Source organism: Ictidomys tridecemlineatus, chromosome 15 (assembly GCF_052094955.1).
Source record: "Ictidomys tridecemlineatus isolate mIctTri1 chromosome 15, mIctTri1.hap1, whole genome shotgun sequence".
Taxonomy (NCBI): domain Eukaryota; kingdom Metazoa; phylum Chordata; class Mammalia; order Rodentia; family Sciuridae; genus Ictidomys; species Ictidomys tridecemlineatus.
Genome location: NC_135491.1, coordinates 51,202,492 through 51,221,292, shown reverse-complemented (window position 1 = coordinate 51,221,292; position 18,801 = coordinate 51,202,492). Strand labels below are relative to the sequence as shown.

At 38.3% G+C, this 18,801-nt stretch overlaps 1 protein-coding gene across 1 annotated transcript in view; it reads right to left on the bottom strand.

Moving 5' to 3' along the window:
* Cntnap4 (contactin associated protein family member 4) overlaps positions 1-18,801 on the bottom strand; it is a 239,533-nt gene that overhangs the window by 104,954 nt on the left and 115,778 nt on the right. The window contains exon 4 of the mRNA XM_005318444.4: positions 2,001-2,148. Within this exon, the coding sequence (XP_005318501.2) occupies positions 2,001-2,148 (148 nt within the window). The remainder of the gene's footprint in view (positions 1-2,000; positions 2,149-18,801) is intronic.

Sequence of the window (18,801 nt, the reverse complement as noted above, 5' to 3'; positions counted from 1 at the left end):
AAGTGAGAGGTGTTTTGAGTTATTCTGAGTCACATGGCTGCAGAGAAGTCCAAGGAACTGGTACTTTACAGTCACTACCATACAGACACCATGAGTCGTGCTTAAGTGTCAGTAAAACAGCATTATGGAATGTGTAGTGTGTGAAATTGAGCAAATTGCTTAATTTCTCTAAAACCCAGTTTACTCTCCAATAACTGGATGGTTTAAGGATTAAATTAGAATATATAAAAATCCATCAATAACCATGACAACATACCATAACTGTTAGCTCTCATTCTGCTGTGATAAATATTTTGCAAGGTAGCTTCTCTGAATAAGTAGAGAATGTAACTATAAATAGGAAGCATTTTAAAATTTGCTTTACCAACTGTCCATCACCCAACATGCAAGTCCTGCTAAACTCTATGATCCCAAGACATATAAGACTGCCCAGGTCCTAGGTTCAAGAATCTTAATCAGGGAAGGATCATTTTTTAAAGGATGATTCTTCTTTTCAAGTGTGGTCATTGCAAAGTGAGGAGCTAACACATAATTCAGAAGCCACGCTGGACTGTGGAAGCCAAGAAAGCCAGCAGTTCAGGCGGACAGATGGTGGGAAGCATGCTGCCCGCTGACTCATCTCTGCCATCCAACAGCTGGAGGGAGCGGGAGCTTGAGTCCTCCACTCAGGCAGAATTGGCTGCTCACCCAGCCCTGCCACTTCCCGTCTCCATGGCTCGAGCAAGGCAACAGCTCTAAGCTTTAGTTTTCTCATTTGCAAAGTGGGGAAATGGAGGAGTTATCTGGCTGTTTTGCAGAATCTTCAACTACTTAGCACAATGTATGTAATAAGCACTCAGGAAAAAATATTCTATTTCTAGATTTATGAAATTAATGCTATTAGCTATTATTCCATAGACCCCCCAGAAGGAGCCAAAGTTTATTGATCATGTGCGGTGGGTGCTGGGAAGAGGAATGAATATATGAGAACTGTGTGATCCCTGTAGGGTGGTCTCTCTGTCAGGCAGTTTCAACACACTCACTTGACCTCATTATGACTGGTTTTCCTTTTATGTAAACAAAATTAAACAGAACTTAGTTGGGATTACATCAAAAAGTGATAGGAGTATATTAGGGGAGGAAAAAGGCATTATAGCTAAAAAAAGAAATAAATGTTTGTGAGAGGAATAGTGATGTAATAAAACTGAACAGTCTTGAGTTCTTGGCTGGCTTCTTCTGTATCCTAGTTGTGAGACACTGGGCAAATTACTGAATTTCTCCAAACCTCAGACGGCTCATCTGATAATTGTAGATCATATTAACTAACTCATTGTTCTGTAATGAAAGAGCATCTAACAGGATGGTGTGGCTTGAGGTGAACTATCAATAACTCTTAGGTCCCTTCCTCACAAAAAGATATAATAAAATGCCTCATTAAAAGGAGACTAAGTGAAATCTGTGGTTTCTCTCTTTTTTATGTGAAAATATTTCAAACACATTTTATATTCTGGCAGAGGTCTTTACTTTCTCTATTAATTTATGCTGAAGGAATAGCATATTTAAAAATGAATTAGATGGCATATTATTTTTAGGCTAGAGAGAATAGCATTCTTTGGTTTCCTAACAGTTGACTGGTTATGCTAAATGGACCACTGTCTCTTATTAAATTCAGGGTGCTTAAAGGAAGCATCATCAATATAAGCCATAGGGAAAAAAAATCTCTAATATTTGAAAGTTGAAATCTAGTCAATAATATTATATTTGGAAAAAATACACTCACATATATCTACAAATATATATTTATGTCCGTCTATAAAATGCTTTTGTCCCTGAATTTACTATGGTAAAGTTGAACACTAAAGTCAATATTGACATGAAAAATATTTTCCACACACACAAAAAAATCATTCCTCTCTTTATATCTCTTTACCTACCTAAGAAGTCAACTTCAGTTTGCAGCTTGGCTTTTAAAATATCTCCTTTGATACCTATTTCAGCGTGCTGGATAAACAAATACTCACGGTATGCACACCCAAACACCTCAATCCGCATTCCAATTCTGCCCTTGGGGTTCCATTCCAGGGGGATGAAGCGCAGAAATCTAGCTTTGATGGAAGGCTGGAGTCTGTAGTATACCACACTGTCTGCATTTGCATTTCCTGAAAACCCCTAGAATAAAAGGGAAAGAAGAAAATCAATGTATCTACAAGATGTCCCTTTCACTTTGTCACTTGTAACATCGAAGAGCAATTGCCTTTTTTTCACTATGAAATTGCCACCTTCTTTAAGAAAACCACATTAATATTCTGCCATAATGTCTCTTCATCCACAGAATTTAGCATGCCTCCAAACAAATGTTCTCCATATGAAGAGTATCTTCCATTTCACCTTACTCAGCTGTAAGGTATCCCTCCAAAAAGTTTATGTGAGATAGCACAGGAATATTCAGAGGTGACATGATCAGATTATGAGAGTTGTAACCTAATCAGTGGATTAATCCATTGTATGGACGTAATACTAGCTCATAACTATAGGCAGGTAGTGTGTGGCTGGTGGAAGAAAGTCACTAGGGGCATGTGAGTCTGCCTTTCTCTCTCTCTCTCTCTCTCTCTCTCTCTCTCTCTCTCTCTCTCTCTGTTTTCCGGAGGCATGACCTGAGCAGCCTTCCTCTGTCACAACCTTCTGCCTACGAGTTCTACCTCACCTCAGGGTCAGAGCAATGAAGTCGGGCAACCATGTACCTAACCTCTGAACCATGAGCCAAAATAAACTTTTCCTCCTCAAAGTTGTTATTCTCAGTTATTTTGGTCACAGTGACCCAAAGCGGGCTAACTTACTCCTCAACCAGTTCACATCTACCATGCCTCCATAAGAACTTCTGTAAAGTTGCAGATTAAATGTAAAAGCTTGCTGCTTCCATGGCTGCTAATGTGACAGCACAAAAGGCTTTAGGAAACATTTTCTCGGTATTGAAAGCCATCAAGTGATTCAGCAAAGTCGCTCACATCATTGATGAGTGGGTGGAGTTATTTTGTGTTTCACGTGTTGCACTTTCTCATCTCACTCATTAACAAAAACAAAGCATAGCCCCAACATCCAAGTTGGAACCACACCCTGATAACAGGCAGCCAAACTTGATCAACACCCAAAGTCATTAAAGGAAACTGGAGAGAGTAAGAATCAGGAAGGACTTGATTAGACCTTCAGACTCAAGAACTCAAAAGCTCAGAACGATGGTAAGCCAGCACAGTCAAACAGCAGATGAGGAAACCCAAGTTCACAAAGATGAAGAATACATTATATGTTTGCAAGACTATAGTAGGGCTGGTCCTGGGGAGCAGAGGCAACTGTGGAGTCTGCAGGAACTGGCCCTTGTGAGCCCACAGAAAAGATTTCAAGGGAGCTGTACAGAGTAACAGGCAGGAGTTTGTTAGACATGGTGAGCACTGGGATGCACAGCACAGAACAGAGTGACCATCTCCAAAAAGAATGGTGTAGTTCTCCCAGAGTCTGGGTTTTTAGAGTTGGGTCCCTCTGTTCTTGCCTTATTCTCTCAAAACCCTCTTTGTGGTTGATATGTGTGGGTCATGATGACCTGGTCACAAGAGATCCTTAAGGGATTATAATTGACTCTGGTTAGGGGAGGTTTGTCACGCCAGTTCCCATTTTCCAGATGTTTGTCTGCTTTGATAAGGTTTCTTAGGATCCCCAGGCCTGTCACTTATGGGCTCACTTTGATGTATAAGCTGATGTCCTCCCTGTAAGTTTTCTCTCTCTCTTTTCCTGCCCCTACCCCCCTGCTCATGGCTGACTACCCACTGAACAAAACCACCACAGGGAACGAGCAGGAGCGGTGCTGCTTCCACAGTATCAGGATGCACCACCTGCCACACAGGTCACCTGCACACCCCACCTACTGCAGCACCCAGCTTCTAGGCCACTTTCCTCTCCTCCCCCACGGCACACCGTGAGACTTCCCAGAGGGAGAAGACACACGAAGCAGGAGTCGTTCTCCATCCTTCACATTTCATTTTTATTTCTCTCCTCTTCCTCCTTTCTCTCCTGCTTTCTTTTCAAGACTGTAACCACCACCATGTGTAGGAATAACAAGGACTCATGCTACTACATATAAAGACTCAGGCCTAGACCACCGAGGGCAACGTCACACGGATGGCCAAAGGCAGAGCAAAGACATTAGGAGCAACAAGACCCTGGAGTCTGATCCTTTGTCTACTTTTCCATCTCACAAATATTCCTTTACTAGCATTCATCAAAATATTTTCTACAACAATAAAAATAATTTGGGTGGAGCTGGGGTTGTGGTTCTACGGCAGATCGCTTGCCTAATGCATAGGAGGCACTGGGTTCGATTCTCAGCACCACATACAAATAAATAAGATAAAAAGGTATTGTGTCTACCTACAACTAAAAAATAAAAGAAAAATTAAAGAAAAGTTGGGGTTTCATAACCAATTTGATTCCCTTTAGCAATCAATTCTCTACCTCCTTTCTGCCCCTAGGGCCCTCAGTTTTAAGGCTTATATTCCTCAGGCACATCTATGATGACACCTCCAAAATATTAAAAATTGGGGCATCTCTCTCCATCCCGAGTATGACCACCCAGTTCCACAAAGTGTCACCTCACCAGAACCACCTCCACCTTTTCTTCTTGATCTTTTTTTAAAATTTTTCTGTTCCCTACCACCACTCAGACCCCAGAGCTCTTCCCCTACGAGCAGCCAGTAGGATTTACAAAGGTAAATTCAAGGATGCTACCCCACTGGCGTCCTTTACCTTTTGGACAAAACTCAAACTCCTTTCCGAACATAACACCCTCCGTTGTGCTTTAGCCCCCCTGGGCCTCCTGGAACAAGCCAAGCTCAGTCCTGCTAGGACCCGGGGACCAGCAGGAGGCTCTGCTCTGAAAGGGTTTCCAGATCCTAAAACCAGCTCTTCCCATCGTCTGGAGTCTTAGCTGACATATGACCCCCTGGGACAGGCCCCTCCCATGCCAGATCTCAGCAGAGCCCCTGGCACCCCCCTGTCACATCTTCTTTCCACATTTTCTTCATAGTTTTCACTGGGGCGAGGTCTTCTCTGGTTGTCATTTGCTCGTTTCTCTTCTCCCCCCACGAGGCACACTTACTAAGGCAGGATCTTGATGTCCTTCCATCTGTGTTACTGAGCTTGCTTGTTTAAAGTGGTCCCTAGCATTAGGTAGACACTTATACTTGAGAAAAACTGGGCTTGAAACAAAGTTCTGAGGGTTTCTCCAACACAGGGACCCTCAGAGCAGGCCACGTGCTAAGGTGAAATGGGCCCTGCACTGCCCATGACAGGCACCGTCATCCAACCTCAGACATGCGTAGTCACAGAGATAACAGCACCTCCCCCCACTTTATCACTGTTTTTGATTTCTGTTGTTGCTTTACAGAGCATATTCCTAGACTAAGGTTTCCCAGAACAGAATGAATAGGAGAATACTGTTTAATTCCAAAGATACTTGGTCTCTGATCATCAGCCCTTTCTTTCTAGAAAGTTATGTCTTGTTCGACTGGTCAGTATTTTTTACTGAGGGTTTAGTAAGAAAGATTTGTCACGAGCCATCCATGGGCTGCGTGTGGGCCACCGCGCATGGAGCCTGGTGGATAGGGACATCTGGTGTCTGGGAACCTCAGGTGGACGTTTCCTCTGGTTACCTGCCCTGACACATGGTGAATTTCTACCCAGCTCTGTCACGTCCCACTCAGCACCTGAGATGGGTGTGACCTGCCAAGGTGCTGAAGCAAGACTCCACCCTTGAAACCTTATCCCTGCCTTTGATGCACCTCCTTAAGTAAACCACGGGAGTCATCTTTCCTTTGTCTAGTTCCGGCTCTTGTGTGGAATGGAGCTATCAGAGGCTCCACTTTTGCAAGTACATTTTTGATTCTTTGTCTTTTGTTCTTCACTAATTACTTTAGACTTTAAGTTCTCAGGTGGCTTACAACCTCCTCTGCAGGAAGAAGAACTCCCACCCCATGAGATGCTGGCTGTCACTCCTTATAAAGATGAACTATTTTACATTGTGCTACCCCACCGTCATTCTCACCTGACCTCCACAACACCATGGTCTTTATTTCTGTAGAAACCAAATAATGCTCCATGTTTGCCTAAAAAATTCCATGTTCATTTTTTCTGGTTTTTTTTTTTTTTTTTTTTTTTTTTTTTTTGCTTTGCTCTGGGGCACTGTTTCCCAAACTTGGACTGCACAATAACACATCCAGTGCTCACATCCTAAGCACTGTTGTGCACGTGTGTGTGCATGCGTGTGCATGTGTGCACCCATGTCTCCACAAGCTCTCCACATGAAGGTCATGGCAGCCAGGTTGAGAACCTGGTCTGTAGACATCCAGGTCTAATCCATAGCAGCATGTTGTCTAATCAGACCTTGCAGTTGTCAGGTGCCTCTGGCTGCCTAAGACAATCCCTAATCATCATCCCTTGCCAAGTTACAGCTGGATGATTAATTAGCTAACACTCCAAAAGATCTCACTTTTTTTTTTCAAAATTAATGTAAGTTCATAGGTTTAGATAGATGCATCTTATTTCAGCATCTTAAGGGATTAGGAGAGAAGGTGCAGAGTTACAGGGACAGGTCCATATGTGGAATGGGAGGTCCATAAAGGGCAACTGCGGCTTTCTTCGTAAGACCTGATTGATTTATGAGTTAATTAAATTTTGAAAACATGAAGAGCTATAAAATGGGTATTTGTAGATTTTTTTTGCTTGATTATCTTGTTTTTTGTCGACACTGGGGATTGAACCTAGGGCTGCTTAACCACTGAGCCATGTCCTCAGCCCTTTTTATTTTTTTTTTATCTTGAAACAGGTTCTTGCTAGGTTGCTGAGGCTGGTCTTGAACTTGCAATCCTCCTGCCTTAGCCTCTCAAGTTGCTGGAATTACAGACATGTCCCTCAACTAAAATACATACTTTGTATAAGTAATGAAAATATCTTCATTGGCATGTTCTAAACTTTTAGCAAAAAAATCTCATACCAAATTGTTCTGAGGTTCAGGATATGAGACTTTAAGCACATTTCAGTCAAATCTGAGTTTTAAATGGACATGTATTAATTTTATAATATTTAGTGAAATAAATAAGTACACAAACATAGGAAGCATGTACAGTGGTACAGCAGGGAGAAGCATCATTTAGGATCACTCTGGCTACCTTCAATAACTTTTAAATGTCAAGGTCATTTGGGAAAAAAACATTATTATTCATTAATTAAATTTATAGCATTTCCATTATTTTGCTCTACATTTTTAGAATTTTTTAATACTTAAGATAGTGAGGACTCTGGATTTCAATAGATATGGGGAAAAATTTCAGAACATGTGTGAATGAGGCATGGGATTGAACTACATTACTTTATAATGAAAGTATAAAGGTAGTCTGAGGTACACTATCAAGTTTCAAGTGCATCTCCTTTGCTTATGAGACTTTCTCCAATATGCTGTTTCATTGAAATGTTTCCCTTTCTTTAAATTATTTTGCATGTGCCCATGCAGTGCTGAAGATTGAAGCCAGGGACTCATGACTACTACCTACTACCACAGAGCAATATCCCAGCCCTCTCTTTCTCTTTACAAGATTTTATCACAGGGACATGTATATCTTCCTTCAAGGATTCTGAATTGTAGTGTAAGCCAGACACAATTAAGGTACTTTTTAGAAATGCAGATTTCTGGGTCCCTCACTTCACAGATCACATCTGCAGGTGGGGGCCTGTAATCTCCATTCCTAATACGCGCCAAGCTAATTTTGGTGTCTTGGTCTTTGACACGTTCTTTAAACATTTTTCCGGTTTGTCGATAAATTCTGCTCTTTTGTCCTCTCTATTTTACATCAAAACTTTTCAAAAAAGGAAAAGATTTTAGAAGAGTTCACTAGGGTTAACCTCCAAGGAGAAATAAGTAACGTCCATTTACAATGCTATAACAAAATACCATTGGCTGAGTAGTTTATACAACAGAAATTTGTTTCTCATAGTTCTGGATCTGAAGGCTGAGAAGTCCAAGCTCAAGACTCTGGCAGTTTTGGTGTCTGGTGGAGATCTATTTCCTGGCTCAAAGAAAACTGCTTTCTTGTGGTGTCCACACATGATAGAAGGAGCAAGGGGGAGGGGAGTCTTGTGGGTCTCTTTTATAAAAGCAGCCGGGAGAATCTTTAAAAGATCCCACTTCCTAAAACCACTGCCTTGCAGGTTAGAATTCCAACGTGTAAAGTTTGGGAGAAGGCATGCATGCAGACTATAGCAAGCAGCAAATGTATCCTAGAGTACCAATTTAAGTATCTTCAACATGAAAGTTTGTGCTCAGCATTAGACCCAGCTGAAATGTATTTCAGAGCTTGAATATTAACAACAATTCTGTGAAGTGGTTATTTTTGTACCCACTTTACAACTGAGGAAAATGAAAATTATAGAGGTTATGTGCCTGAAGTCACTTGGCTAGAAAGTGGCAAGGCAAGAATTCAATTCCAGACTTTTCTGATTCCAAAGCCCATCATTTAACTAAGTCATCAATAGGCATCACTCCAACAGAAAATCAAGCCACCCTGAGGAGGAAACGTGATACATTATCTGAGACTCCTCTCCTTTTTCTCATAATTGATATTTAAAATATTTTACACATTTGAGAAGAATGCAACTTAGATTATTGCTGAACAGTGACACAGTTTCTATTAGCTGACTTTTACAGACAAAAGTTATTCTATCAAGCTTTATTTACAGTTTCTCAAAATTACTAGAGTAGGGTAAGAATAAAATACAAAAAATGTTCAGTAATCAGTAAGTCTCTTGCACAGAAATAGTAACTTCCTAATAGATGCAGAATGTAAAAGAATGTACCATGATATCATGTGAAATATCTAATTAAGATGATCTGTTGTACATGATAAAAATAAAAAAAAAAACCTTAGTTGTATTTTTCTTTGCCTTTAGACTTGATAATTGTGAAATTCAGTGAGGTGTCCATAGACGGTTTAGAAATGCATTCTGTGTAAGATAATTTATGAAGCTAATGAATTAAAGTTTCTCACAGGATTTTAAGTATTTCCTAAGTGATTCTAAAGTTTATGAAGAGGTACAATTACAATGACTTCTTTATCAGATGTTATTTGAACAACTCGTGTATTTTGATACATTTTTAATAAAATTTTGTATAAAAATGTATTTTATACAATGTATAAATGTATAACAAATAAACAATAAATGTATGTATAAAATGTATTTTTATGCATTTTCCAAGACATATAAAGTGAGATGCACACACAGTAATTTTGAGGAGATTTAAAACATCTCTAGAATAAATCAGAAACATGGGATCAATTGCACACAGAGAAGATCATATAAATTGGTCCAACTCCAGCAAAAATACATAGCAGCTGCACTAGAAATTTAACACAACAAACAGGCAAACATGAAAATATTCTTGTCATTACTGGTATCTCTTAGGAAGACAAGCCTAGTGACCTATATGTGACCTACACATGAACCTGCTCCCAAGTACGACTCATTTTGACACAGCTAACATACAGACATTAAATAAATCACAGCAACATGCTATCAAACTGAAACCACTTCTTCATTTTATGATGCCACTCATAAATCTTTACTAAGTGTGTCTCCCAAGAGATTATCTAGCATGGAAAAGTGCAAAGAAAAAGTAAGAACTACTGAAAAACAGGTAATTTGCAAACATAAACCTAGATAAGAATAACTTTAAGTATATGTTGAACAGGACGTTAAAACCACATCTAGAAAAGATGCCTCCATCTTAAATGTGAATGTAATTATTTTATCGAAATAGGGAAATCGCAATTGACAGTCAATCAATTTAAAATGTTCTGATCTTCACAAAAATCTAAATTTAAATCTAAATTTTCAAAATAAAAGAGAATAGAATTCTGTTAATATAAAATCAATTTCTATCACCCTTCAGAAAATATTCCGTATCTTTATTTGAAGAAGCATGATTTTTTTTCCGTGCTGGGGATGGGACCCAGGGCCTGGGGTATGCTAGGCAAGCCCTCTCCCACTGAGCTACCTCACACTTCTTGGGCATCAAATGATTAACAGTAGTTCAGTGAGGAGTGCCAATCATTGTACTGGAATCTATGGAGACCCAGGTTGGGAAATAGGCTGTCTAGGTCCTTTTAAAATAGAAAGGTTTGAATTCTCAAGACAGAAAGATCAAATGGTGAGCAGAGGAAAAGCACATGAAAGGTACAAACTTGACTGTAGTCCACAGCCATTGGTGAAATACAGCAGTAAATTGTTACAAGGAAGTGCACGTACAGGTCATAACCCTTATATTTATATCAGTGTATTATAGGCACAAATGTGTGGAAGTCTGAATTTTTATTGAGACAGAAAACAAGAGTGAACCACTCGTATGGTAGTGCTAGAGTGGAAAAATCTGGACAACCCCCCTGCTGGAGTGAAAAAACAGGTAGTGAGCTCAACAGACAATAAAATACTGAATGTCCATGATCTGACAGATGCAAACCCAGAGAGGCCATCCCACCATCGGAGGCTTTTTCTCTTTAGAGATGACTCAACGATTCATGGAGAGGAGAAACACAAGCCTGAAACTTCACTAGAGTAGAGAGCAAGCCTTGGTTCTGATCCCTGAAGGAAGAGAACACCTTGTTGGTTTCTACATGTTAAGTCAGAATGCAGGGATCTGTAATTTAGGATAGAGGGTAAGGCAGAGAGGCACACAGGAGCTCTCACAGAACAAAGGTGAGAGTCAATGCTCCTTGTTGCCTGCAGGAGTAATGAAAGTATACTCTGTAGAGGGGCATCCTTCTAGGCCTCAACTTGGCTGTTTAATCTCTCTTATACAATGTCCTACACAAAACAGAAAGTAGTAAAACTCCAGAACAAAACTGTTCTCAAAGGGAAACTTATTGTCTTGAATATATAGAGATATGTGTATATACGTGCACATTCACACTTGCATATTTCACACACATACACATCACTCTATTTAATAATTTCAAGAAAATTGGACAAAGTAAAATTCAATGACTTTCCTTAGATCCCTCAGAAAACTGAGGTTTCATGGTACTGTAGAATGAATTATACCCTCTTCAGATTTGTATGTTAAAGTCATAACCCCCAATGAGACGGGGATTGTAAATGGATCCTTTGAGAGATAACTAGGTTCAGATGAGATGGTGAAGGTGCCCCCACCAAGGGAATTAGTGCCCTTCTAGAACAAAAAGAGATACCTGACCTCTTTTTTCTCTACATACCATTAAGGGGACCAACAGGAAAGCACACACTTCAAGCCAAAAAGAATGCCCTAATGAGAAACCAAACTAGCCAGTACTTTGATCTTGCACTTCCCAAACCCCACAACCATGAAAGGGAAATGTTGTTCAAGCCTCCCTCTCCTTGGTATATTGTTATAGTGACGCAACCAGCTAAAGCACATGACAGACCACCACCCTGAATCTGGAGGGATGAGATCATACCAAGAACCTCAGCCAAGATCTGCCTGATCTGGGACAGAAGGCACTGGCTAATAGAGATCGTATTTAGTAACTTTAGTGAATTGTTGGAGGCTGAGTGGAGACTAACGGGATAGTGAGAAAGTCCTGACAACCACAGCCTTAGAGAAGCCCTTACATCTCTGTGGGCTTTGCCCCTAGGAACTCTTCCACAGTTTCTGTGAGGGTTAGAAAAAGAGATCTTCTTCCGGTCTGTCAAGAGAAGGAACAAGTAAGCATTATGAAATGTGCCCAGAGTGTCCTCCAATAACCAAAGCTTACTGTCCCAGGGAAAAGACTATTCTAGAGCCTGTCCCAGTTAGGAGAGGGTACCCTGCCCTCTCCAGGCTCCCAAACCCTTCTGCCTCATCTAAGGGAAAAGGAATTGAGAGCAGTCAGGACTCCAAAAAATAGACTGGAAACTCAGGGGCCAAGAAGGGGAAGGGGCAGGGCGAACACGCACTGGAAAATACTTGGGAAGGTGACAGTTCTGAGATAAAAGGCCACTGGAAACACCAACATGTAATAGGAATGGTACAGCTCCTCTCCCACCCCCACATTGTACCACCACACCAATAAGCCCCCCAAGATAATATTAGCAGGTAACAGCAAAAAGGATGGAAAAACATACACTGTGCCTGAAGAGGATCCGAAAGTCAAGAGAAGAGACAAAAACCAGGGCACTAGATGAATTTGAAGCCATGTATCTGTCACCTATGTCCCCTGCAGCAAACATTAACTATACCCTAATTCCTAGTTAGATCAATATAAAACCTCACACTAATGACCTTACTAAAGACGACGCATCCAGTTGCAAAAAAAAAAAAAAATTACAAAGCATGCCAACAGACAAGAACAGTCTGAAAAGACAAAATAATCATCAAAACCAGACTCACATATACTACAGATGTTGGAATTATCACTATGAGTTTAAAACAACTGATTCATATGTTAAGAGCTCTAATGGAAAAAAGGGGTCAACATGCAAGAACAGATGGGTAATGTAAACAGAAAGATGAAAACTCTAAGAATCAAAGGGGAATGTTAGAAATAAAAACACCATAGCTGAAATGAAGAATGCCTTTGATGGGCACATCAATAAACTCAGCACGGACAATGGAAACATCAGTGCAGTTGATGATAAGATGCAAACTTTCCAAAGTATAATACAAAAAGAAAAAATAAATAAATAAAAGAATCTATCCCAGAATCAGGACAATTAGAAAAGTTGGAACACATACATAATTGGAATACCAGAGGAGAACAAGAAAATTAAGCAGAAGAAATATTTGAAGTTATAATGGTCAATAACTCTCTGAAATTAATGACAGATGCCAAGCAGGAAGATCCAGGAAGCTCAGATAATATCAATCAAGTTAAAAACCAAAATACAACTACACTGAGTCATATCTTATTTAGATGATAGAAAACCAAAAACAAAGAGAACATCTTCAAAGAAGCCCAAGGTGGGGGAGGGGGAATTGAAAAATAGAGAATGCGTTCCAATTTGTTTTGTGTTGTCAGGAGAACCTTGATAACCAAATCTGACAAGAAACTTTCAAGAAGAAAAATAAAAGCCACTCTCATTCATGAACATAATATCCAACAATCCTTTAAAAAATCATTACAAAGTGATTTTAGAATACATAAATATAGAAAAAAAGTTGATGAATTATGCCTTCTTCAGTTTATTCTAAGAATGGAAGGATTAACATTTAAAAATCATTTGATGTGATTAATTAAAGAAAACATTATTTTCTCAACACAGGCAGAAAGTGTTTAATAAAATCCAATATCCACACATGATTTCTCAGGCAGGCAGAGAATTTCCAACGCTGTAAAGAGTATCTACAGAAGCCTTACAGCAAGCCTGACACATTGTAGGAAATGCTGAGAGCCGCTTTGAGTCCAGAAATGAGACAAGTACATTCTGTATGGACCCTTTCATTCAACATGCAGTGAAGAATATTCTAGTTTGTACAATATAGGCAAGAAAAATAGTTAGCAGGTAATACAGATGGAACAGGAAGAAATAACACTACCATTATCTATAGTTTGTGCAATAGTGTCTATAGAAAATTTTGAATACCAACTACCGTGCACTTAAGTCTGCTGAATGAAAGTCTATTCACAGAGTGAATTTTTTAAATAGGATCATTTACATCAGCATCAAACTACATTATTTAGCCATAGAAGAAAGCTAATGAAATATGTTTAGGAACTCGGCCTAGAAAATTATAAAATATCATTGAGAATAATTTAAAAAGTAGAAGATTCAATCATCTCCAAAATAATCTTTAGATTTAATCAAATCAAAAGCAAAGGGGGTTATTTATATTTAGATATACAAATTTATAAACTGATATAAATTCTTATGTGGAAACATAAAGGGACAGTAACCACCAAGATATTCATAAATAAAAACAAACTCCTAGCCTAGCATGATGGTACATACCTGTAGTCCCTGTGACTCAGGAGGCTGAGGCAGGAAGATGGAAAATTTGAGGCCAGCCTCAACAACCTAGCAATACTCTCAAAAATTTAACAAGATCCCAACTCAAAATAAAATATAAAGCCAGGCACAATGGCACACACCTGTAATCCCAACTGAAGCAGGAGAATCACAAGTTCAAGGCCAACCTCAGCAATTTAGGGAGGCACTAAGCAACTTGGTAAGACCCTGGTCTCATTTTAAAAAAAAAAAAGAAAAAAGAAAAAAAAACATTTTTTTAAAGGGCTAGGGATGTAGCTTAGTAGTTAAGTGCCCCTGGGTACAATCCCCAGTACCAAAACAAACAAAAGACAGAATAATATATAAAAGGGACTAGGTTTGTAGTTCAGTGGTAAAACATTCTTGGTTTCAATCCCCACTACCAAAAACAAACAAACAAACAACAAAAAAATTGTGGGAGTTTTTAAAAACTGTTATCAAGTCTTATAATTATTATAAGAAATTTTTTATTACTGAAATAGATCATTAGAACCGAAAAGAGATTCAACATATATGGACAGTGGATTTTCTTTTTACAATGTTTGCAACATAGAACAGTGTTGGGATGCACCTATTTTAAATACATGGTGATAGGTCAGTTGGATATACACTCTGTAAAAAGAGAATGTTTTAAAGGTTGATTACTACCTTAAATCACATCAGAAATGAATTCCAGAAAGATTCTAGTCATAAACTTGAAAGGCAAAACAAGAAATAGTTACTAGCTGACACTGTAACTGAATATATTCACTACTTTGAGGATCACAAAGATTTCTTAAATATGGCACAAAAGCAGTAACCATAACAGGAAATTGATAAATTAGAACATACTAGTAATTTCAGTTCATCTAAAGATGTTGTAATAAAAAGAGGAGCCACATAGTGGGAGAGTAATTTTTCAGTATCCAGAATATAGGGAGAATTACGAAGGAATAAGAAAAAGACAAAAAGAAATATCTACATAAGGACAAATCTATACCTTATTAGTCATGGGGCATTGCAAATTAAAATCAGTGTGAGAGTTCTGCACAGATCAAGATGGCTAAAACCAAGAGAAATAATAAAAAGCTAAAACAAAGGAAAGCAATGCCTAGTGTTACCAAGACTATAAAGTTGAAGCTGTGGGTATAGCTCAGTGGTTAAATACAACCCTAAGCATCTGTGAGGCCCTATCTTCAAGCCTCAGCACCAAAAAAATAAGTCAGTTTATTTTCCAAAAGAACATGGAGCAAATAGAATTTTGATGCACTGCTGTTGAGAGTGTGTAAATGAGTATAATCTCCATAAAAATTATTTCACATTTTCTACTGGAGTTAAACATACATATACATATTTAATGAGCTGGCAATTCCTCTGTAAAGAATGTGCCCAACAGAAGAGCAAGCAGTAAGCCATATAGGAATGCATTCAACAAGGACTATGTGAAATTATAAAAATATAGACTTACAAAACAGATGATAAAGAACAAGTAGACTCAAACAAATGGAGAAGCATACCACATTCTCAGAAAGGAAGAGTGAATAATAGAAAGATATTAATTCTTTCCAAAAGAATGTCTATGTATTATAAAATTTCAATAAAAAACTCAACTTGAAAAAAAAAAAAAAAGAAGAGCAAGCAGTTTTCCAGGTACCAAAAGACATGCCCCTGAACTTTCTTAAAGTAGTATCCATGAGAGTCCCCAAGTACAATTTGCCTGTCCAGTTGCAGAGTGGATAAGTAATTGGGATATATTCTACGATGAGATATTCTGAAGCAATATAAACAAAGCAACGAACCTGTCCACACCAACAGGAGTGCATTTCACAAGTATAAGGTTATCCCAAGAAGCCAGGTGTACAAAGGTTGATGTTGGAATCTTTTGTGTCTCTTTCAAAACAGGCAAGTAGAAAGTAGTCCTGGCAGTGACTATTTGAGGAGAGTGGGAGGGAGTATGTGCAGAGAGGGCAGGAAAGCAGTGGTTGAGACGCTGCCTGCGTACTCTTGGCCTGTGATCTCTACATATTCATTCTTTGATAATTCAATGAACTGCATACAGAAGTACGTTCCTCTTTTTCTTGATGTGTGTTATACTTCACTAAAAAAAATTGAATGCAAATAATCATGCTGGCTATGAAAAAGAAATATATCCTTAACATGCAGTTCAGTGAAGACAATCAAGATTTAAATTTTTGCATGTACTTAACTGAAAGCAAAAAAAAAAAAAGAAGACGTTGAAGAATACCTCATTAAAATTATATTTTTCACTTTTGTGCTTTTCTATAGATCATTAAGAACACCATGAGAAATACCTTTCAACTTCGGATTTTAGATATCATATAATTTATCATGCATTATACCATAAAGAGCTCCATTAACATCTTTCATTTTTCCATTAAATATTGCAAGGAATAATGACATTCTTATGACCATTATCATTAAAATAACTATTGTTCAGTGCTGAAAGAATACTACTGAGTTCCCCATTAGGGACATCATGAAACTTAAAGTAAATGATTCCTCACTCACCTCTCCATTCTATTAATGTTTTTATAAGTCATTCTAATATATTGATTAGCTTTCAGAGGGCTTCAAAATGTCATTTACTTATTAAATGAATCACTAATCGTTTTCCCAAGTGGAAATTTAAATATGTGTCTTAGAAAGAGATTTAAAAATCGACCAATCTTTCCAAGCAGATTAAAATAAAATACCTACTTCATTATACTGAAGTTGAAAAATTGGAATGGTCAAAAATTTGGATGGAGTTAACCAGTCCGTGGGCTTAAGTTCACGGCTCTCATTTCAGCCTCTGAAGTCATATGTGAGTTAATGTTTATTAATTATAGTATTAATCTATATCACACGTATATTAACATGTGGTTTATATTGCGATATACATTTAACACTACACACATCTTTTAGCTGATGACTGCTGTGTCATCACATAAATCCTGACTCACGTTTTCATAGAAGTTACACGTAGGTAGATGCTGCATAAACTCTGATGTGTGCCTAATTCCAATGTTGAGATTTAGCAGATACAAAGATTCATGGTCTCCATGGCATACTTTTTTAAGGTTTCTGGCAGCTTTAAATTTTGCTGAATATCTTTAGACTCCACAGACAAAAACATTATGCTGTGTTATTTGGGGATGTTTGAACATAGTATTCTGTAAAATTTGGTCATACAATTAAAGTTTTATCTCAGAGAAAGTCAAGACAGACTATTTTATTTAGTAATAAAATAATCGAAGAGCAAAAAAAAAAAAATGTGCAGGCTTTCTTAGCATATTCTCCACCGTAAGAGACTAAATCATCTGTCCTCTGGGAGCAGAGGGTGAATAAATTCACATGGTAGACATTGAGTTGGAGAGACTGGTGCAAAATTTTGTTTCAATCAATAATAACACCTGCCTGCTTGCATTGCGTTTTGAAATATTGCCAGATGTAAAAACAAACCTGTGAATGTCTCACATACCCATGGGTAACTTGATATAGATAAATGGAACAAAGAACACAGAAATCCTAAACGTTTTAATGCAATGTGCTCCATTTTTAATGCAAAGATGTCTGAGGCTGGGGAAATGCTCAACCCAGATGACACAGACTCATTTATTTCATGTTCAAACAAACTCTTTTATCCTCTCAGACAACTTTTTTCAAATGCCAACTCATTACTCCACCAACAAATGAAATAATACTGCCTTCATGCCCTCCCCATGAACAGAAATGAAAGTACACTATCCAGACCTCTGGTCCCAAGATGCAAGTGTGACCCAAGAAAACTAGACAATCCTGACTCTTATTAGGTGGGATCTATCACTGAATTGCTGGGGAAACTTGAATTAGAGAGATTCCGATTTCCTCCTCCATACCCGGTGGCTCAAAATACTTCCCAAGTTTGAAATACAAATCAAGTCAAAGACATCAACATCTTCCTGTTTCATAATGAGCCTTGATCAGTGAAGCTGTGGCTGGTGTGTCACACTAAGAGTCTTCATGGTGTGACACGCTTGCAGATGCCTTATTAGCCTGATTCTGAATCTCATTATTGGGGCTTAAAACCCAAGCCACCCAGCTAGGGAGTCAAAGAGAAATACCAGCACCTCCAAAAGTACTTTGATCAAAGTGACAATTCTATTTGTGAAATAAAGCCAACTTGTTATTGAATAAAGCTTCTTATTCAAATGTAGTTGACAACTTGTATTTTTTTTTTCTTTTCCTGTTCTCACAGTGCTGGGGATTGGATCCGGAGCCTAGTGCCTGCTAGGCAAAAAGCACTCCACCACTGAGTTACACAACCATCCTTCGACTATATATATACATTTTTATATATAAGTTTACACACACACACACACACACACACACACACACACACACATATTATACTGGAGATGGAACTCTGGGCAGGCTGGCCTCAAACTCGTGGTCTTCCTGCCTCAGCCTTCTGTTTGCTGGGATAACAAGCATCACCACCACACCCGGTTCCTTTGACAATATCAAGACAAAGCATGTCAGGAAAATACTTCCTAGAAAAGTTAAACAAAAAATACTTTTAATTTCTTGAACACAGAGTTTTATTTCCTGTTTAACTGGTTTGTCTTTGCATTATAAATTTTGGAAATTATACTTCAGTCAGAGTAATTATAGCACCATGCATCAAGAAGAAGTTCCTAAATGTCCATATTGTTTCCATTTCAATGCAACTAAAATGGGTTGATCAACATTTGAAGAATATTTCAAAGGCGTATAATCAATTCAAATATAGATAACTTACAGATATTTATATCTTCTGAAGTCAGTTTG